This window comes from Hypanus sabinus, chromosome 14 (genome assembly GCF_030144855.1).
Source record: "Hypanus sabinus isolate sHypSab1 chromosome 14, sHypSab1.hap1, whole genome shotgun sequence".
Classification (NCBI taxonomy): Eukaryota; Metazoa; Chordata; class Chondrichthyes; order Myliobatiformes; family Dasyatidae; genus Hypanus; species Hypanus sabinus.
Window position 1 is genome coordinate 97,838,650 of NC_082719.1, and position 23,403 is coordinate 97,862,052.

The 23,403-nt window shown below is 43.1% G+C and overlaps 1 protein-coding gene across 2 annotated transcripts in view; it reads right to left on the reverse strand.

Annotated features, from left to right (window-relative positions):
* The window catches only part of LOC132405011 (WD repeat-containing protein 7), a 574,145-nt gene that overhangs the window by 510,759 nt on the left and 39,983 nt on the right, over positions 1 to 23,403 (reverse strand). For both annotated transcript variants that reach the window (XM_059989685.1, XM_059989684.1), the window contains exons 3-7: positions 18,911 to 19,082; positions 16,532 to 16,638; positions 8,770 to 8,848; positions 2,808 to 2,982; positions 1,912 to 1,988 (exon numbers count right to left, since the gene is read on the reverse strand). In XM_059989685.1, the coding sequence (XP_059845668.1) occupies positions 1,912 to 1,988; positions 2,808 to 2,982; positions 8,770 to 8,848; positions 16,532 to 16,638; positions 18,911 to 19,069 (597 nt within the window). In that variant the 5' untranslated portion in view covers positions 19,070 to 19,082. The remainder of the gene's footprint in view (positions 1 to 1,911; positions 1,989 to 2,807; positions 2,983 to 8,769; positions 8,849 to 16,531; positions 16,639 to 18,910; positions 19,083 to 23,403) is intronic.

Consider the following 23,403-nt stretch of genomic DNA (forward strand, 5'->3'; position numbering starts at 1 on the left):
GTGTAAGACACTCCTTCCCTCCATGAGCCTGCAGGTCACCCTTGGGCTAGGTGTAACACTTGCTTAACCACAACCCCCACCCCCAATCAGGGTCACGTGAAGTCATGGGAGCAGGTGGTGGATGGTCATATGAGCAGCCGGTGCTATAACAAATCCTGGTTATGCGACCACTGACGCCAGGCAGACAATCTCTGAAGAGTATTGATAATAGCTGGGGTCATCCGTATTGTAAAGACACTGCCCGGAAGGCAGCACTTCTGTAGAAAAATTTGTCAAGAGGAATCATAGTCATGAGACAATGATCACCTACGTCTTACAACACAACAAATGATGATGATAATAGATAGGGTAAATGTTAACATTTATTCTATCCTGATTTATGGAAGTGAATGCTGGGCCATTTCCCCAGCAATGGAAAAGAGACTAGAAGTAGCTGGATTATGGTTCTACAGGAGAATGTTAAAAATATCATGGACTACACACACATCAAATGAAGAAGTTCTCAGAAGAGCCCAAGCAGTTAGATCACTCATACCAACAATAAGAGAAAAGCAACTCAGATTCCTAGGACACATCATGCGGAAAGATGAACTAGAGAAACTCATACTCTCTGGAAAGATCGAGGGGAGCAAACCTCGAGGAAGACCTTGGCTTATGTACATCAAAAGCCTAGCCAGGTGGCTACACATTGAGGATATGGAAGTCATCCAAAGAACGAGGGATAGATCTGTATAAGGGAGAACTTCTTCATTCAGAGAGAAGTGCAGGTATCGGATGAACTGCCAGAGGTGTTGGTGTATGTGTGTTCAATTTCAACAAATAAGACAAGTTAGGATAGCTACATGGATGGGAGGGGTATGGAGAGCTATGGTCCAGGTACAGATCGATAGGAGTAGCTGAATCAGTTTGGCACAGACAAGATGGTCTGACATGCCTGTTTCTGTGCTGTAGTGCCTTATGACTCTATCACCTACAACCTCATAGCCTTAACATCATTCAAGTAGATTTATGCCAAATTAACTCAATAGAAAAGGGGCCACATGTTCCTGTTTTGTTTTTATTTTTCCAATTACCTTACATTTGCGTCTTCTATGGTTACTCATCTGACAGAGGAAAATGTTTCTCTTCATTTACCTCAGTGAAGCCTCTCCACTTAGCACATCTTTATCAAATCTCACCTTTACCTCTGTTCAAACAAGTCAATTCTATCTTCTATACAGCATTATATTCCTCAGCAACAGACACGAAATACCAGAGGAACACAGCAGATCAGGCAGCATCTATGGGAATGAACAAACAACCTGACCTGCTGAATTCTTCCAGTATTTTGTGTCTTGCTTTGGATTTCCAGTATCTGTAGAACTTCTTGTGCTTATGAAATTCATAATCCCTGGCATCAATTTTATTTTTCCAAGAAATATACTGTGACAAGATGATGTTGTTATGGGGTCTTATTCAGTTTGCTCACAAGGCTGGAGACCAAAATCAAACATTAAATCCACTCGCACGCAAATATCAAAACAACAGCATACAACATAATATACAAAGCATTGGGAGATTAAGTTACAAGCAACCTTGTGGTGAGCCATCAGGGAAAAGCAGTAACAAATATTTTTTTTTTAAATTGAATAAAAGCAAATAGGATTCTCAAACAAAATGTGTAATTGAAAACTCAAAAATGATTTATTATACATAAGCTTAAGGTTAGGAACCAAAAAATTAACAGTCCAGACTATGTGTTTTCAGAAATCAGTTGGAATCTGAAGACTTGACCTGCATTGACATTTCAATACGTCATGAAAGCCACGAGCTATACTTGTATAGATCAAATATGAAACTTCTGATCTAATCAGAACTTGAAAATTTGCTTTAGTTTACAGAACTACTCCATTGAAATTCTTGAAATTATACCTGCAGCCGACTGATTTCAGCAGTAATAATCCACACCTTTAAGATTCCAGTTACTGAAACTCCAATCACTGTGTCCTCTAAGAGAAGAAAATAACAAAATGAAAATTAAGTGCTACACAATTATCAAATTAATAATGAGAACACTAGCATAGTGATGCAACTGAATGAACAATTGAAAGCCACATTCATTCATAAACTTGAATCTTTATTAGCTGGATTTTGTATAAATGTATCTATCTTGACAGCAAGTGTTCAAAAAGCAATCCATTGACAAATCAGTTCAAAGTTCAAGTTAAGTTATTGTCAAAGTACATATATGTCACCAGATACTACCCTGAGATTTATTTTCTTGCAGGCATTCACAGTAAATACAAAGAAACACAACAGAATCAATGAAACACTACATACAAAGATGGACAACTGATGTTGAAACAACAAATTGTGCAAAATACAGAAAATAAAAAGTAATTCCTTAATTGTGACTATGAGTTGTAGTATCCTTGAAAGGGAGTCCATAGGTTGAGGGATCAGGTCAGTGTTGAGATGAGTGAAGGTATCTACTCTGATTCAAGAGCCTGATGATTGAAGTGTAATAACTGTTCTAGCTAGTGGTGTGCCTGTACTTCTTTCCTGGTGGCAGCAGTGAGAAGACAGCATGACCTGGATGATGGGGGTGCTTGATGATGGATGCTGCTTTCCTGCAACAGCACTCCATGTAGATGTGCACAATGGTGGGGAGGGCTTTACCTGTGATGGACTGGGCTTTTTGTAGGCTTTTTCATTCAAGGCTTTTTCCATACCATGCAGTAAAGCAATCTTGGTTGTTTTTTTTTTACTTTTAATCATATGAAGATAATATATAAAATGGACTGGGGAAAAAAAAACAAATTCCTCACCTTGTGTTCTCAGTGAACGTATAATACTCAGTGAACTAATCCAATCAGGAGAAATCTTGGACACCAAAGAATAAAGGACCTCCAGACTTGTGGCATCAACAACAAGGATTTCTGGATAATGTCCATAGCAAAGCAGTCTTCCTTCACGTTGAGTTCCAACGTTGAACTGGTAAAACTAATTTTTTTTAAAATACAAACACATTAGCAAAGTTTAAACTTACACTCCCACTGCTTTTAAAAACTCTACCTATGTCTTCATACATCAAACCTTATCCAATTATTGTGCAACTCTAAATAAGTTATATAACCAGGTTTACACCCTCTGACATATTGGGGTGCAGGCATATATTTCTGAATCACTATTCGCTATTCTAATTTCTGGAATTCACATCTCAAACTGCTCATATATACTTCTCCATTCCCCTCCACACTTTAAAGACACTGTCAAAACTAACAAGTAGTCTCCTCCACCATTTCCATTCTTTCAAACTGTGTCACTATGTCTCAAATCTGGTTGTAATTCATATTCTGGCAGTCAAACGTGAGGAAAAGAAGAAATGGTGCATTTCCATCATTGACTCCATAACTACATAATAAATTGAAACTACTGATTGTCTCAAATTAAACTGGATTATAGACCACCAGTGTTCATTTGATCACCTTCTCCCCATACACTATTCTTCCCTCAAAATGTCAAATCTAAAAATGCCATTGTGAACAGTTTTGTGCCTCATATTTAATAAAGGTGTGGAGAGAGACCAGAAGAGATTGATGAGAATGATCTCAGGAATGAAAGAGTCAATGAATAAGGAGCATTTGATGGCTCCGGGCCTGTACTCACTGGAGATTAAAAGGTTGAAGGGGAATCTCACTGAAACCTATCAAATATTGAAATACCTTCATTGAGTGGATATGGAGAGGACGTTTCCTAAAGTTGGAAAGTCTAGGACAGGGGTTCCCAACCTGGGAGGCCAGCACCCCCAGGGGGTGCGAGATGGAATTTCAGGGGGTGCGACAAAGAGTGGCTTGTGTGCTTGAGTGACAAGTCATGAGTCATCACTCAGCCAGCTGCCAGTGTGCCTTGAGAAGTGGTAGTAACGTTTGGCTCAAGCACGCTTCAATCTCCCGCTGCCCAAGTCGAGAGAGACGTAAACTCACTCCAGTCTCCCGCTGCTCGAGTCAGCGTTGAGGATTCTCATCAGTGTTACCTGGGAAGTTACACCTCAGAGTTGAGGAGTCTCATCAATTTACTGTTTACAACTTTTTCTGAATAAATTAGAATCTAATTGCTCAATTTATATTTGCATTTTATGCACTGAGTTAAAAGCTTTTTTTTAAGTTCAATTTGTTCACCCGCAGTATTGTATGTGGTTAAATTTGGGTTCAAAAATTAGAAATTAGACTTCTTCATCTTCAAATGTGATATTACTTTTGTAGGGGGTGCAAACATTAATCAAACATTTCCTAGGGGTGTGGGGCATAGAAAAGGTTGGGAACCACTGGTCTAGGACCAGACTGCATAGCCTTAAAATAGAAGGATGTTCCCTTAGAACAGAGATGAGGAAGAATTTCTTTTGGCAGATGATGGTGAATCTGTGGAATTCATGACTGCAGACTACTGTAGAGGCCATGACATTGGGTATATTTAAAGTAGAGTTTGATGGGTTCTTGATTAGTAAGGGTGTCTAAAGACTACGGGGAGAAGGCAGGTGAATGGAATTGAAAAGGAAAGTAAATATGCCCTAACGGAATGGTGGAACAGACTCGAAATGCCTAATTCTGCTCCTATGTATGATAGTCCTATAGTGTAAATCCACATCTTTTTGATTTGCTGTTAAATGCATCTGTTTGTCTATTCAAAGCTCAACTAGTGAGTTATTTCAATGTTGCACAAACCTGGCTTCCCATCTTGCCCACACATGCCCTATCACACAAATCTGACTTTCTTAAATGTGAATAAGACTATTGAATTTTAAATCAATTGATACATTTACAATTGTAACATCACATCTCATAAAAATCAAATAGTCAGATGATCTATGCAAACATGATAGAATTATATACAAATTAATATGTCAACATCCTCAAGTAATTTCTGTGTCTTTTCCCCAAATCTGAAATCAGAATAATACCATTATTTTTGCATCACAGGAAAGCAATGGAAAGTTCCTAACACAAACTGGACACAGTTTCTGCACATTCACAAGACCATAAGACAAAGGAGCAGAATTAGGCCATTTGTCCATTGAGTCTGCTCTGCTACTGAGTCATGGCTGATCCTTTTATACCCCCCATTCTTAGTCACACTTCCTGCCCTTTTCCCCATAATCTTTGATGCTGTGTCCAATCAAGAACCTATCAGGCTCTGCCTTAAATACACCCAATGACCTGGCCTCCACAGCTGCCTGTGGTAACAAATTCTGCAAATTCACCACCCATTGGCTAAAGAAATTTCTCTGCACCCCAGTTTTAAATGGATGTCCCTCTATCCTGAGACTGTGCCCTTTTGTCCAAGAGCATGGGAAATATCCTTTACACATCTTCTCTGTCTTGGCCTTTCAACATTCAGAAGGTTTCAATGATCCTTGTAAATTGCAGCAAGCACAAATCTAGAGCATTCAAACGTTCCTTGTGTGATAACCCTTTCATTCCAGGAATCATCCTTATGAACCTCCTCTGAACCTTCTCCAACACCAGCACATCTTTTCTTAGATGGGAAGCCCAGAACTGTTCACAGTGCTCAAGATGAGGCCTCACCAATGCCTTATAAATCCTCAGCATCACATCCCTAATCTTGTATTCTAGACCTCTTGAAGTGAATGTTACCACTGAATTTGCCTTCCCTACCATTGACTCAACCTGCAGGTTAACCTTTAGGGTGTTCTGCACCAGAACTCCCAAGTCCCTTTATATCTCAGATTTTTGGATTTTCTCACCATTTAGAAAATAGTCTACATATTATTTCTACAACCATAGTGCATGAATAAGCATGTTCCAAAATTGAATTTCATTTGCCTCTTTCTTACACATTTCCTATTCTGTCCACATCCTTCTGCAGCCTACCTGTTTCCTCAACACTATCTGCATCTCCACCAATCATCTCCAAACTTGGCAACAAAGTCATCTATTCCATCATTTAAATCATTGACATACGGCATAAAAAGCAGTCCCAACATCAAACCCTGTGAAACACCACTAGACACTAGCAGCCAACCAGAACAGGACCCTTTTATTCCCACTCACTGCCTCCTACCAATTAGGCAATGCTCTAACCATGCCAGTAACTTTCCTGCAATACCATGGGCGCTTAACGAGGTAAGCAGCCTCACTTGTAGCACCTTGTCAAAGGTCTTCTGAAAATCCAAATACACAACATCCACTGCTTTGTCCCATCTTGTACTGTGTCATCAAGTACTCCAAAACCTCATCCTTAACAACTGACTCCAACATCTTCCCAACCACTGAGGTCAGACTAACTGGTCTATCATTTTCTTTCTGCTGCCTTCCTCCTTTCTTAAAGAGTGGAGTGACATTTGGCATGTTGCCACAGGAACGGAAAATTGCAGAGTCCAATGATTTTTGAAAGATCATTTCTAATGCCTCCACCATCTCTACCACTATGTCTTTGAGAACTCTAGGGTGCAGTTCATCTGGTCCAGGTAACTTACGTACCATAAGGTCTTTCAGATTTTTGAGCACCTTCTCCCTTGTAATAGTAACTGCACTCTCTTCTCTTCCCTCAAACCCTTTAACATCTGGCACACTGTTAGTGTCTTCCACAGTAAAGACTGATGGAAAATACTCATTTAGTTCACTTACCATCTCCTTGTCCACCATTATTAATTCTCCAGCCTCATTTTCTAGCAGTCCTACATCCACTCTCATTTCATTTTTGTTACAGAATTGAAGAAGCTTTACTATCCATTTTGATATGGTTTGCTAGCTTGTTTCGTATTTCACCTTTTCCCTCCTAATGATTCTTTTAGTTGTTCTCTTTTGGTTTTTAAAAGATTTCCAATCCTCTATCTTTCCACTAATTTTTGCTTTGTTGTATGCCCTCTCATTTGCTTTTACATTAGCTTTGACTTCCCTTGTGAGCCACGGTTGTACTATTTTATCATTTGGGTATTTTTTTGGTTTTGGAATAGATCTAGCCTGCAACTTTTTTTTCCCCCTAGAAACTCACACTATTGCTGCTCTGCTGTCATCCCTGCCAGCATCTCCTACCAATTTACTTTGGCCAACTCCTCTCTCATATGTCTGTAATTGCATTTATTCCACTGAAATACTGCCATATCAGACTTTACTTTCTCCCCATCAAATTTCTAGTTGAACTCAATCATATTGTGATCACTGTCTTCTAAGTGTTCTTTTACCTTGAGCTCCCCACCTCCAGTTCATTACATAACACCCAATCCAGTATAGCTGATTCTCTAATAGGCTCAACAACAAACTGCTCTAAATAAAACCATCTCATTGGTATTCAACAAACTCACTCTCTTGAGATCCATTACCAACCAACATTTTCCCAATCGATCTGCATGTTAAAATCTCCTGCATGTTCAAAATGTTAAAAGGCCAATATCCTAACAATGCCCTTTTAACACACCTTTACTATTTCCCATTGTAATCTGTGGTCCACATCCCAGCTGTTGTTGGGAGACCTGTATATAACTACCATTAGGGTCCTTTTACCCCTGCAGTTTCTTTAACTCAACACACAAGGATTCAACATCTTCCGATCCTATGTCACATCTTTCTACTGATTTGATGCCATTCTTTACCCTCTCTGTTTACCTTCCTATCCCTCTGATGCAATATGTAACCTTGGACATTCAGCTCCGAACTACAACCACCCTTCAGCCATGATTCAGTGATGGCCACAACTTCATACCTGAAAATCTGTAATAGTGCAACAAGACCATCCTCTTTATGCATTGAGGTTTAACACTGAGTACTGTATTTGCTACCCTTTTTGATTTTGCATCCCTAATGCACTGATACTCACCCTGCTAGCTACAATTTTGTCCTGTCATATGCCTGCCCTTCCTGACAGTCTGACTACATACTATCTTTGCTTTTTTAGCTATCCACGTTATCCGGAGTCCCTTCACTCCGGTTCCCATTCACCTACAAAATTAGTTTAAACCCTCCCCAACAGCGCTAACAAATGCAATAATATTCATCCTCCTTGGGTTCAGGTGCAACCTGTCACTACTGTACAGGTCATACCTCCCCCAGAAGAGTTCCCAATTATCCAAGAACCTGAAGCCCTGCCCCCTGCACAAGCTTATCAACCATGCACTTATCTGCCAAATCAACCTGTTTCTACCCTCACTGGTGCATGACACAGGTAGCAATCCAGAAATTACTACCCTGGAGGTCCTGCTTCTCAGCTCTCTAAATTCTCTTTTCAGGACCTCTTTACTTTTCTTTCCTATGTCATTAGTACCAAGCCACCTGGCTGCTCTCCCTCCCTGTCCAAAATGCTGTGGACTGGATCTAAGACATCACTGACCTTGGCACCTGGCAGGAAACATAACATCTGAGTGTCCTGTTGTGTCTGCAGAATATACTGTCTGTTCCCCTGACTATCGAGTCCCCTAATCACTACTGCTCCCCTCTTCTCCCTCTTCCCCTTCTGCGCCACAGATCCATGCTCAGTGCCAGTAACTTGGTCTCCATGGCGTTTCCCTAGGAGCTCATTACACAACAGTATCCAAGAGGGTTATAATTATTACTGAGGGAAATGGCCACAGGGGTACTCTGCACTAACTTCTTACTTACATTTACATTTCTCCCAAGTCACTCAGCCAGCTCGCCTCCTGAAACTTAGGGCCGAGTCCTTCCCTGTAACTCTGATCGATTATCTCCTCACTCTCCCATACAAGCCGGGAAACAAATTCAAGAAATCTTTTTATTAAATATTTACCAGAATGCCAACAGTTTAAACATTACTCACTTGTATGCCGGTATGAGTGCATGCCAATTTGGTAAATTCTATACATCGCCCATCACTCACATCCCAAAGACACATCTCTCTGCAAAAAAAAAAGTTTTTGTATGAACAATGTGATAATAAGGTGGTGTTACTAATTTAGGTAAATAAATCTTAAGACCATAAAGACATAAGCTAAAGGCATAGAATTAGGCTATTCAGCCTATCGAGTCTGCTCTATCATTCCATCATGACTGATTTATTATCTTTCTCAACCCATTCTCCCGCCTTCATCTCGTAACCTTTGATGCCCTTATTAATCAAGAACCTATCAACCCCTACCTTAAAAATATCCAGTGACTTGACCTCCACAGCCATGTGTGGCAATGAATTCCACAGATCACCACCCTCTAGCTAAAGAAATTCCTCATCTCTTTTCTAAAGTGATGTCCTTGTATTCTGTGCCTGTCCCCTCTGGTCCTAGACTTTTCCATTATTGGAACCATCTTCTCCATGTCCACTCTTTCTAGGCCATTCAATATTCAATGGGTTTCAATGAGATTAATGTTAGTAGATTGAAGAAATAAATTGTCCCGTGATTGGGTTAAAGTTAGTTCAGGGTTGTTGGGGTTTCTGGGTGGTGCAGCTGGAAAGGCCAGAAAGGCCTATTCTGTTCTGTATTTCTAAATAAGCCTCACAAAGTCCAACCCTATGACCCCGTCCTGGCAGATGGAAAAGGATAAGGCCAGCCAACAGGGTTCTGGTGAAGCTGTATAAGCCAATCCCCTGTACAATGGATACAATGGTTTACAGAAACATTGATGAATTCCAACCATACTGTTGACTTTGGATGATGACGATGGAAGGGCATCAATGACCTATGCTCCACTGGGAGCTAACAGCCCAAGAAGATGATTTCTAAGTAAATTATGTTCTATACAATATTGGTAAATAGGTTGGTATATACCACCATATTGAATGCAGAAAGTGATACCAATCAATCAGCAATCAAGCACTAGTGAGCTCTCCTACTGGATTTTAAAATAGTCATTATGCTCTCTGCTCTGAAACCTTACAGGGATGAAAACAGGTAATGAAAACAGAGCCGATCATGGTTTTCCCCGCTTGGTGGAAAATTATTAGCAAGGTTTCAAGGAAAGAGCAGGGAAATAGGTACTGAACAAACTGCTCTACAATAAGTCAGCATGAACTGGGCTAAATGGCTTCCTAATGCACTGTCATGACTTTACAATTACAAACTTCAAAACTTTCACTGTATTACTTTGGAATTTCTTTTTCCAAACAAAACAACCTCAATTTCAATTCCTGAAATTCAAAATCACTTTGATTGTTCGCCCTGTTCTCTCAAGGTGAAAAATACTGCAGCGCAGTGGTTAGCATAACACTTTTGCAGTGCCAGCAATTACCAATTGAGGTTCAATGCCTTTCATTGTCAGTAAGGAGTTTGTACATTAATCCCATGACCCCCGTGTGGGTTTTCTCCCACATTCCAAAGGCATATGGTTAGGGTTAGTGAGTTGTAGGCATACTGTGTTGGCACCAGAAACATGGCAACACTTCTGATTTGCCAAGAATAAACTTAACTGACTTGATTTGAAGCAAACAATGCACTTCACTGTGTTTCAATGTTTCAATGTGCATGAGATAAATGAAGCAAATTTGTCTTTCTTTCATTTAAAACTACCTCATCTCAACATAAATTTTGACAACATCTTCTAGAAATACAAGCTCTATTAAACTAAAACATTTCAAACCTGCTTTTCCTCCAAACCCAAGTCATGGCTCTATACAGACTTGTTTGCTTTGAGCACCATCAAAATTAGGGTTTCTCTTCTTCTTAAGATCCTCTGGCATCAAACTTGGATTTCTTTCATCACCAAGTACTCCCAAATCCAAATTTAAGACAGTATTTTAAACTGGTAATGCCTTTAAATTGCTACTATACAGTGCCTTGAAAACATATGGCCCTCCACAATTATTTTCACATTTTACTCTCTCATTTTCTAAATTTAAGATATATTGAAGTAAGATTTTTTGGCCTAATCTACAAAACATTTTGCATCAGCTCAAATCAAAAGCAAAGTTCCAAAATGTGTCAACAATTTATGAAAATTAAAAACCAACATGCTGAGGTTGAAGTATTCATCCCCTTTGTAATTACAAGCCAATTTTCCTCATTCGCAATACTGTATATTACCATACCAACTCACCCAATTTATTGAAGCAGAAAACTGAAGGATTACTGTTTTCAATGAATTCATAAGAATAAATACCCTTCTCTCTGTAGGGTCCAACAGTTGCTAGATTTTCAACAAACCATAGCAAAATGAAGACAAAAAAGCATTCAAGACAAGTCACGGAAATAATAATAGAGAAGCACAAATCTGGGGAAGATCTTCTCAAGGATACTGAACATACCTGGGAGCTCAGTGCAGTCAATCATGAAAAAGTGGGAAAAATATGAAACCACAGCACACTGCTTAAGTCAAGCAATCCCTCTAAACAATCACTGGAGAATAATGGCACTTGTAAGAGAGGCTACTGTGACGCCAACATTTACTCTGGGTGACCTGCAGAAGTCAGTGGCTGCAACTGGAGATTATATTCATGGCTTCACAATCTCTAAGGCCTTGCACAAAAGTGGTATTTATGGAAGAATGACAAGGAAAGCCCTACTAAAAAAAAAGCATATCCTTGCTTGTCAAGACTTTGCAAACTGTCACTTGGAAAATACTGTCAAGATATGAAAGAAGGTCTTGCGGTTGGAAGAAACCAAAGTGAAATTTTCTGGCCTCAACACTAAGTAGTACATGTGATGTAAAGCTAATACTGCGCATCAGCCATAAAATACCTTCCATACCACAAAGTATGGTGGAGGCAGCATGAAGCTCATGGGGATGCTTTTCAGCAGCAGGGACTGGAAATCTGGTTAGGATTGATGGGAACATGAATATTACTAAATACAGAGAAATTCTGGATAAAAACCTGCTAGCCTCCACCAGAAAACTTGAGAGGAAATCTGTCTTCCACCAGGACAGCGGGCCAAAGCACACTGCCAGGGCAACTGTGGATTGGCTTCAAATGAAGCAAGTTGACGTCCCAGAGTGGCCCAGTCAGAGACCTGACCTTAACCTGATCGAACACTCTGACAAGACCTCAAGATTGCTGTCTATACCTACTCCTCAACTAACCTGCAACAGCTTCAGCAACTTTACAAGGAGGAAGAGACAAATCTTGTATTGTAGCGGTGTGCTACACGCAGCGCTAAAATTACGACACTGAGTCAGTAACTGCAGTCGAAGGAAAAAACTTTATTCGAAAACTTCAGCCTCACTTTTAAGCCTCCCTCAACCGGCCCCCCATGGCGCAGAGGCTCCAAAGCTCTGTGCTCGCAAACCCCCGTAGGCTATCTAATTGTGAGTCGGTTCGGAAGCGCCAGGAAATGAGTCGCCACATAACCCCCCCCCCCAGAACCGGCGATACACCCCCCAATGTCCACAGCCTGGGCCAGAACCTGCTTGGGAGGTCGGCCTCTGCGCCGAGGCGCCAGAAACTCAGCCGGTTGCGCCAGGTCCACATGGGCCGGTTAGAGGCGGTCCACCGTGAAAACCTCCTCTTTCCCCCCAACGTCCAGCACGAACATGGACCCGTTGTTCCGGAGCACCATAAACGGCCCCTCGTATGGCCGCTGCAGCGGCGGCCGATGCCCACCCCTTCGTACAAACACAAACTTACAGTTCTGTAGGTCTTTGGGTACGCAGGTCGGGTGCCGCCCGTGCTGTGAAGTGGGTATGGGGGCCAGGTTACCGAGCTTCTCGCGTAGTCTGCCCAGGACTGCTGCGGGTTCTTCCTCTTGCCCCCTTGGGGCTGGTAGGAACTCCCCGGGGACGACCAGGGGCGCGCCGTATACCAACTCGGCCGACGAGGCGTGCAGGTCGTCCTTGGGCGCTGTGCGGATGCCAAGTAGGACCCAGGGAAGCAGGCGGGCCATGAGGGCCCGACTTCAGGTGACGGTGGAAACGCTCCACTAGCCCGCTCGACTGTGGGTGGTAGGCAGTTGTGTGGTGCAGCTGAGTCCCCAAAAGGCTGGCCATAGCTGACCACAGGCTGGAGGTGAACTGGGCGCCTCTGTCGAAAGTAATGTGGGCTGGTACACCAAAGCGAGATATCCAGGTGGCGATCAGGGCTCGGGCGCAAGGTTCGGAGGTGGTGTCGGTGAGCGGGACCGCCTCTGGCCATCTTGTGAACCGGTCCTCGATAGTCAGGAGGTGCCACGCTCCGCGCGACACTGGCAGGGGGCCCACAATATCCACATGAATGTGGCCGAAACGCCGGTGGGCGGGATGGAACTGCTGCGGTGGGGCTTTGGTGTGCCGCTGCACCTTGGACGTCTGGCAGTGCATGCACGTTTTGGCCCATTCACTGACCTGTTTGCGGAGTCCATGCCAAACGAACCTGCTGGAAACCATCCGGACAGTTGTCCGGATGGAGGGATGCGCCAAGTTATGAATGGAGTCGAAAACGCGGCGCCGCCATGCTGTCGGGACGACTGGACGGGGCTGGCCGGTGGCGACGTCACAGAGTAGGGTCCTCTCACCCGGGCCTACGGGGAGGTCCTGGAGCTGCAAACCGGAGACTGCGGTTCTGTAACTCGGAATCTCCTCATCCGCCTGCTGCGCCTCTGCCAGTGCCTCAAAGTCTACCCCTTGGGAAAGGGCATGAACGGTAGGGCGAGAGAGCGCATCCACCACGACATTGTCCTTACCCGAGACGTGCCGGACATCCGTCGTGTATTCAGAGATGTAGGACAGGTGGCGTTGCTGGCGGGACGACCAGGGGTCGGACGCTTTCGTAAACGCAAAGGTAAGCGGTTTGTGGTCCGTGAACGCGGTGAAGGGCCGACCTTCTAGGAAGTACCTGAAATGCCGGATTGCCAGGTAGAGTGCCAACAGTTCCCGGTCGAAAGCACTGTACTTAAGCTCGGGTGGTCGCAGGTGTTCGCTGAAAAACGCCAGGGTTTGCCAGTGACCTGCGATGAGTTGCTCCAGCACCCCACCGACTGCCGTGTTGGATGCGTCCACTGTGAGGGCGGTAGGGGCGTCCATTCTGGGATGTAATAGCATTGCGGCATCCGCCAAAGCTTCCTTCGTTTGAACGAAAGCGGTGGCGGACTCCTCGTCCCAGGTAATGTCCTTGCTCAGACTCGACATCAGGGCGAACAGGGGGCGCATGATCCGGGCAGCTGAAGGGAGGAAGCGGCGGTAGAAATTGACCATACCTACGAATTCCTGAAGGCCTTTGATCGTGGTGGGTCGGGGAAAGAGGCGGACCGCATCTACCTTAGCGGGCAGAGGGGTTGCCCCGTCTTTAGTAATCCTGTGGCCCAGGAAGTCAATGGTATCGAGTCCGAACTGGCATTTGGCGGGGTTGATTGTAAGACCGTACTCACTCAGTCGGGCGCAGAGTTGACGGAGGTGGGACAGATGCTCCTGACGACTGCCGCTGGCTATGAGGATGTCATCCAAATAGATGAACGCGAAGTCCAGGTCCCGTCCCACCGCGTCCATTAACCGCTGGAACGTCTGTGCGGCATTCTTCAGGCCGAACGGCATGCGGAGGAACTCGAAAAGGCCGAAAGGGGTGATGAGAGCCGTTTTGGGGACGTCGTCAGGATGCATCGGGATTTGATGGTACCCTCGGATGAGGTCTACCTTGGAGAGGATCCGTGCGCCGTGCAGGTTTGCTGCAAAGTCCTGAATGTGCGGCACAGGGTAGTGGTCCGGTGTGGTAGCCTCGTTCAGCCTGCAGTAGTCGCCACACAGTCTCCAGCCCCCTGTCGCTTTGGGCACCATGTGCAGGGGGGAGGCCCATGGGCTGTCGGACCGCCGGATGATCCCCAATTCCTCCATCCTCTGGAACTCCTCCTTCGCCAGTCGGAGCTTGTCCGGGGGAAGCCGCCGAGCGCGGGCGCGGAGGGGTGGTCCCTGGGTCGGGATGTGGTGCTGTACGCCTTGTCGGGGCATGGCCGCTGTGAACTGCGGTGCCAGAAGCGATGGGAAATCCGCCAGGACCCTGGTGAAGTCGTTGTCGGACAGCGTGATGGAGCCGAGGTGAGGGGCTGGCAACTGGGCTGCACCCAGGGAGAACGTCTGAAAGGTCTCGGCGTGTACCAGTCTCTTCCTGGGCAGGTCGACCAGTAGGCTGTGAGCCCGCAAAAAATCCGCACCCAGAAGCGGCCAGTGTGAAATCCCACGTGAACTGGCTGGAGCCGAACTGTAGCTGCACCTGACGGGTGCCATAGGTCCTTACTGTGCTGCCGTTCACGGCCTTCAGGGGGGGCCCCGGTGCCCTGCTGCGGGTGTCGTAACTCGTCAGAGGTAAAACGCTGATCTCAGCCCCAGTATCGACCAAAAACCGGCGTCCCAACCTTCTATCCCACACATACAGGAGGCTATCCCGATGGCCAGCCGCCGTAGCCATCAGCGGCGGCTGGCCCTGGCGTTTCCCGGGAACTTGCAGGGCGGGCGACAACGGCGGGCTTCTGCACCCCACCGCTGGTGGTAGAAGCACCAGAGTTCATTGGGCCGGGGGTTGGCGGGCTCTGCGGCCGGGCCTGGACTGGTTTGCTACTGGGAGCGTGGCTGGGAGATCTGTGCGATGGACGCCCCGCTCACCTTTTTGGCGTTCCACAGCAAGTCCGCCCGGGCTGCCACCTTCCGGGGGTCACTGAAATCCGCGTCGGATAGCAGCAGGCGTATGTCCTCGGGCAGCTGCTCCAGGAATGCCTGCTCAAACATGAGGCATGTGTGTCCGTCGGCGAGAGACAACATCTCATTCATTAAAGCCAATGGAGGTCTGTCGCCCAAGCCATCCAGGTGCAGTAAACGGGCAGCCCGCTCGCGCCATGAGAGTCCGAAAGTCCTGAGGAGCAGGGCTTTGAATTCCGTGTACTTGCCGTCTGCCGGGGGCGACTGTACGAACTCCGCGAGCTGTGTCCTGGTCGAGGGAGCTCACCACGTAGTAGTAGCGGGTGTCTTCTGAGGTGATCTGGCGAACGTGGAATTGGGCTTCGGCTTGCTGGAACCATAGGTCCGGGCGCTGTGTCCAGAAACCCGGCAGTTTCAACGAAACCACATGAACAGAGGCGGCGGCGGTCATTTCTGGTCCAAAAATCGTTTGGACCGTCGGGGTCACCAATTGTAGCGGTGTGCTACACGCAGCGCTAAAATTACGACATGGAGTCGGTAACTGCAGTCGAAGGAAAAAACTTTATTCGAAAACTTCAGCCTCACTTTTAAGCCTCCCTCAACCGGCCCCCCATGGCGCAGAGGCTCCAAAGCTCTGTGCTCACAAACCCCCGTAGGCTATCTAATTGTGAGTCGGTTCGGATGCGCCAGGAAATGGGTCGCCACAGTATCATCATATTGTGCAAAGCTAATAGAGACTTGTCCGAAGACTACTGGTTGTAATAGCTTTGAGAAGTGGTTCAACTAAGTACTGAGCAAAAGAGGATGGATACATTTGGATTGTTAACATTACAGTTTTTGAATTTTTAGTTTTTCATGTTTTACAATTTTCCTGTTTTGGGCTCTACTGTGAAAAAGAAGCAATGTGTTCACAGACAAAACTTCTCAGTTAAATTGATCAAAACCCGTGATTGTAATACTACTTTATGTAAACAAAGGGTTGGGGGATGAATATTTTATTAAGGCACCGTAAAGATTTTACATCAAGCTCAGAACCTCCCATTTACAAACTTACTCACCCACTTTCCGATGCACTGACAACGTACTGTTTGTCAGTGCTGGCATTAGCTTTAGAGAGGCAAGTGATGGATGATGTGTGGCCAAACAGCAAAGCCCTTGGAATAATCTGTGGATACACACATAATTTAAAATTAGTTATTGTATAATATCTAAAACAAGCTCCTAGAACTTGCGTAAGTACACAACATTCTGCAGATGCTAAAATCCAGAGTAACACACACAAAGTGCTGGAGGAACTCAGCAACTTAAGCAGCATCTTTGGAGAGAAATAAAAAATCCAGGGTCTCAACCCGAAAGATCAACTCTTTATTCCACACCATAAATTCCTCCAGCATTTTGTACCTGGAATTTACAGTCATGTTTAAATAAAGTTTCTTCAAGAACAACTTTTAAACTATAGTGATTATAGGTCAAGATACTCTGGGTCTCATTATAAAGGCGGACAAGTACCCATCTGCTTTACCAATCACTTTTCAAATTATTAAGTACACTTCAAGGAAATAGGAAGCCTTCAGAACCTAAGGCATTCATATTAGTTACTTCAAGACTTTTTTTCCTCAGAAACTTAACATCAATGACCAAACAGAAAAAGTACCTTTTAGCTCTAACACAAAATAAACCACGAGTTATCCAAAACTATATCCACAAAAAAGTGGTCTTCAATACAGCCTTTTCAGAATAAAGGTGAAGCCAGACAAGAGGCAGAAATGAAAAAGAAAGACAAAGCATAAAGAGTTAAGTAGCAGAGAAGGGCAACATGAGAAAAAATGAAAATAGTGGCTTGGTGAGGAGGATAAGGAAAACAATAAAATGCGCATAAAGCTACAACAGATTTATAGAAATTTTGTTGGATCATATTTAAATTATGTTGAAAGCTTGGCTCCATTTTACTGAAGGCATACAGAGACACTGGATATTTAGTTTAAAAATAATACCATACAGAAAAGGAAATATGTTGAAAAATGTATCCTATCTAAATCGATTAAGCCTAAATCAATACCAAGCAAAATCTCCAGCATTTGAAAGTGAGCATAAATTCTGAATCGCTGAGCTTCTAACTGCGAGAATTTTTTTCCTTAAATATATCCAGAAGACATAGCAGCAGAACTACGCCATTTGGCCATCGAGTCTGCTTCGCCATTCCATCATATCCCTCTGAATCCCATTCTCCTGCCTTCACCCTGCAACCTTTGGTGACTTGACTAATCACGAAACTATCAACTTCCGCTTTAAACATACCCAATGACTTGGTCCCCACAGCCATTTGTGGCAATGAATTCCACAATCCGCTGGGCAAAGAAATTCTTCCTCATCTCTCTTGTATTCTGAGTCTACGCCCTCTGGTCTGAGACATCCTCACTACAGGAAACATCCTCTCCACATTCAAACTATGAAGGCTTTTAAATATTCAGTAGGTTTCAATGAGATTCCCCCCTCATTCTTCCTTTTTATATCATTTGTTGATCTGCCTCTCTATCAGAAGACTTTAGGTTCAGACCCAGGAAATAATTGTCAAACACAGCTTACTTAAAATTACGTACTGTTTACTAGCAAGCTTGCATCTCAGTTGACACAACAGAGCTCCCACTCATAGAGCCTGGAAAAATCTGCAATCAAATGAGCCCCAGGTACTGTCTGGGGCTGCTTGTTAAATATTCGTTATCACATACTCTTGATTGTTGCTAGGTATCCTTGGTTAGTGGTTACACAAGCAGGTTTCTCATGCACAAGCACTTCTTGCATCTGTCTCACGCTTAGCAGATTATTTATTGGGCAAATTACTCGCCAAGCTGCAAAATTCAGTTAAGTTCTAGCCCTTTTAATTCTGCATACAAGTTTTCACGATCTAAGAGTTCTCCTTCACAGTCTGCCTGATCTGCTAAGGCTTAGTGCAGGAAGTGTAAGTTGTCTATTGGGGAGTGGGGGAAATAAACAAAAGGAAAGTAAATTTCTTTTATTGGAGAAATAAAGGAAAAAGGAAAAGTTGTATAGACAGATTAAACATAAACACAGAATCTGAAACATTAAGGAATCTACATCTGAACAAGGATAATATGTTTCTATTATTGGATAATATTTTATCTGTTAATATTATTATGGAATATTTTATGCACTGTATGTGATTTATGTATTGTGTCTTGCACCTTGATCCCAGAGGAATTTTGTTTTGTTTTGTTGTATACGTGTGTTCGGTTGAATGACAATAAACTAAAACTTGAATATCACAGAACATCATGGCATTCCCAAGCAAGTAATTATCCCTATAGATTTAAATTATGTAATTCATGCAGAGATAAATACCTACACAAGCTTAATAATCCAGACAATTTCTATAGTGAGACATTCCGTGAAATATTATATACAACTTGAGCACTAACCTCTATTTTTGGAGTTAGATCCCAGAGACAGATTTGCCCATCGTGACATCCTGTAACAATGGTTGCTAAATCGTCCATAACCAGTAGCGTCGAAATACAGTGTGTTGGAGCTTTGGGACCCCACAGCACAACAGGCAACACCAGGCTATTTCCAGCCATTTTTACTTTTGGCCTGTTTAGGAGCACACAAAAATCACATTAGAAATAAAATAGCTGTAAATGGAATACAAAAAAAATCACAAATTCTCAAACATCTCAAAACAATTTTGAATTCAAAACTTTTACTTTAGGCAGTACATCTTCCCAGTAACCTAAGAAAAACAAATATCAGTTCTACATTTAATCTGTAAAATAGTTATATAACTTTTTTTTAAAATCACAAGTTTACTTTTACACTCTAAAATGGCCTAGTAAGCAATCCAGTACAAGGGCAATTTACAATAAATCTGACTTTGTTTAGGACACAAAGATCTTGAAAAACACTTACAAAACGAACTGGCTCCACTATAACGAATTCCTTAAGATTATGAATACCAAATTGTCATGTTATGATCCAGAGGAACTATACGTATTATTTTCATTAACTCCTTATGATGCAGTCCCCCTTTTATTCCAAATGCAATTGTTACCAGTTTTGAAACAATGGTTTTCAGTAATTTATACCAGCATTCTCTGCAATTATGCCATCAATGTCAGATGATGATGAGGAAGCATGCAGGAGTCAGATGGATCAGATGGCTGAATGGTGTCCCAATAACAACCTTACATTCAACATCAGTAAGATCAAGAAAATGAATATGGATTTCAGGAAGGGGAAATAAGGAGAAAACATAGCAGTCCTCATCAAGGGATCAGCAGTGGAAAGGGTAAGTAGCTTCAAGTTCTTGGGCGTCAACATCTCTGAAGATCTATCCTCGGTCCAATATATTGATGCAATTACAAACAAAGCACGCCAGCAGCATTATTTCCTTTGGAGTTTCAGGAAACTTAGCAGTTTTTACCCTCAGCAGGTTCCATCAGACCACAGCTGAGTAGATACCACACCAGATGCAACCCGTCAGGGTACCTTCTATAGTGCACCTGTAAGAGGCTACTAGGATCCTTGTGAACAAACCAAATCTTCCCAGATGCTGAAAATATACATGCTGATACACTTTCTTGATCAGCACGAAGGTATGAAGGGAACAGATGATATGGAAGCCTGGTAACTTGCAGCTCTGTTGATGAGGTACAGGGTGGTATTTATCTCCACCCTGGGTTAATAAGTTGTGGGCATGCTATGTCTATACAAGGACCATGCCAACACTTGTGGGCTGCCCCCAGAACAATCCTCACAGATATGATTTGCAAATGGCACATTTCACAGTATCTTTTGATGTACATGTGACAAATAAAGCTAATCTCTTATCTCTAGAATTTTGTATAATGGAGCCAAAGGTCTTGTAATAAGGCATGAAAATGAACTTGAAACTAAATTTTATGATAGTGAATGACAGCAGATTCAGGGAACCATGTGCCCAAAACAGCTCCTATTGCTCAAGTTCTTATGCCATTCTTTTAACGTTTCACATTAATGTAATCAAACAAAACTCAATAATAAGCTAAAGAAAAAAATGAAATGGGTAATCAGATGATTCTTCACAGAAGCAGGTTTTAAGAAAAGTATAATGGGCAACATAAGTTAGATATGCGCTGGAAAATATGAAAGGGAAATAAAGTCTGGATGGTTGAAGATATGACTGCAGCAAAGAGAATAGGGAAACATCATGCTGGAATTAGTGTTCATGTATAGTCAGAGTGCAGGGATTTGTAGTAGTGTGATCACTCGAGTCCAGTATGATGTTCTCCTAATGCAGGGGTTCCCAGCCTGTGATCTACGGACCTCCAGAATGACAGCCCTTGTTAACTTAGAAGAGTGGGAGAGATGAGACACATATGAGACACAACTTGCAAAATGTTTTGACCAAACTAAAGTTTCCAGAATGTTAACTGGACATGGACTTTGAGTTTTCAGAATGATTTGGAAGTGTCAAAAGTATGGATGACTATACTGTATCAAAATAAGCCAGGATGGCCCAGAATTAAGCAATGATATGAATGATGAAGTAGGTGATTTACGGGATTAAAAAGTGCCTCAAGGGCTCAACAGGACAAAAATGTTTTAAGAATTTTGGATTCAAACATCTCTAATCCAAAGGAACTATAGTCTCTGGATAGCTCTGCACTACGCTTCTATTTCAACCAATAGCCAGCATCCACTCCATGGAACTTTTTTGTCCAAACACAAGAGATGTAACCACTACTCTATTTATCACCATTCAGGTTTTAAAATACAGTAGATTCCAGTTAATTAGGACATATTGAAGCCAGCACATTTTGTACCAATTAAGCAGCTGTCCCAATTAGCATAAGCTCTTAAAAAGGAGAGAAAGGACAAACTACTATTTAACTGAGTAACAAATTACGTATTTAAATGAAATACAGAACAAATTAGAACACTACCAATACTACTGCAGTGCTATAAAAATGTGTATTAGAATAAACCAGAAGACTGAGTACACGATTAATAGTCAGCTACTTAAGAGTGTGGATGAATAAAGGGACCTTGGGGTTCAAATCCATACATCCCTCAAGGTCATTGCACAGGTTGATAGGGTAGTTAAGAAGGCCTATGGCGGGGGTCGGCAACCCACAGCTCCGGAGCCGCATGCGACTCTTTCATCTCTGTGCTGCGGCTCCCTGTGGCTTTGGAAAATAAATGATGAGTATTTAATTAAAATGTATTTTATGTTAGTTTGTTAGTTTACAATCTAAATAAAACGTTGTGCCGACCCATTTCCTGGCACATCCGAACCGGCTCACAATTAGCCAGCGTTCAGGCTAAGGGAGATAGCCTACGGGGGTTTGTGAGTACGTGTCTTTTGGAGCATCTGCGCCCATGGGGGGGGGCGGGTTGAGGGAGGCTTAAAAGCAAGGCTGTTTAGTTTGAATAAAGTTATCTTTGACTGCATTTTACTGACTGCGTGTAGCACACCGCTACAACGTGTTTTTATCGCTGGCTGTCCAGAGGGGAGGTGCTGAAACGCTTTGTCGCGTGTCTGGAAGAAGTGAAAACTTTCCTGGGCAGCAAAGGGCTCACCTTTCCTGAGCTGGAACAGCCAAAGTAGCTGAAAAATCTACACTTCATGGTAGACATGACAGCGCACCTGAACACGCTTAATTCAGCTCTTCAGGGGAAAGGACGTACAGCCCTACACATGTTGGAGGATGTTTTGGCATTCGAGCGCAAGTTGACAGTGCTTGCCGAGATTTACAGAAAGGCACATTGTCTCACTTCCCCAAGTTGAGAGAGTTCAAACAAGGTCACGACATGATAAATTCGGAGTATTTACATTCTGCAATCATCGCAATGCAAACATCATTTGGGAAATGCTTCTGTGAGTTCAGAGAGGAAAAAAACACATTATCCTTCCCGGTCACTCCCCTAAGCTTCGATCCATCCCTACTGAATATGACTGCCATGGCAGGTGTGAGTCAACCTGATCTTGAGATGGAACTGGCCGACATAGCCGACAAAGACATATGGGTGTCCAAGTTTAGACGCTTGACAGCAGGCCTTGAAGATGTTGCCCGTCAGAAGGCCGTTCTTGCTCAGAATCACAAATGAAGTGATATTGAAAACCTCCCCAAACCGGACAAACTTGTGTTCGAAACATGGAATGCTATCCCTGACATTTATGTAAACATTAAAAAGTATACGCTTGGAGTCCTGTTGATCTTTGGATCCACATATGTATGTGAGCAGGTGTTCTCCAACATGAACTTTATTAAAAACAAACATCGCGCACGCCTCACAGATGACAGCTTGCGAATCTGTGTAAAGATGAAGGTGACATCATACAGCCCTGATGTACAGAAACTGTGCGCTGAGGTCCAGGAGCAGAAATCCCATTAACCAAGTATGCTAAATATTTTAATTGCCTATTATTTTACGTATATTCATATTTTTTCATTGTTCAGTGAAATAGTCCTTTTATTTTTCCGGTTGACAGCTGGCTGACGTTATTTTTGGTTTGCTGCTGACGGACAATTTAAGGTTGGTGTTTCTCATAAATACAAGAAGGACTCAAATAGACATTGAGTATTTTAGTTAAAAGTAACCTTCAACCCAACGTCATTTTTTCGGAGTTCAAAATGTTTATGTTGCATGCAGAAATGTAATTTCATTTTCTCTGCAGGAGTTCATCGATTTCATAAATGCAACACATTATAGTTTGTTTATACATAGCATAAAGGCAAAAAAATGTTGTATGCAGTGTTATTTCATTTTAAATGTCAAACGGGTTTTGTGGCTCCCCATGTTTTCTTTCCTGTGGGAAACGGGTCCAAATGGCTCTTTCAGTGGTAAAGGTTGCCGACCTCTGGCCTATGGGATGCTAGGCTTCATTAACAGGGGGATTGAGTTCAAGAGTAGAGAGGTCATGTTGCAACTC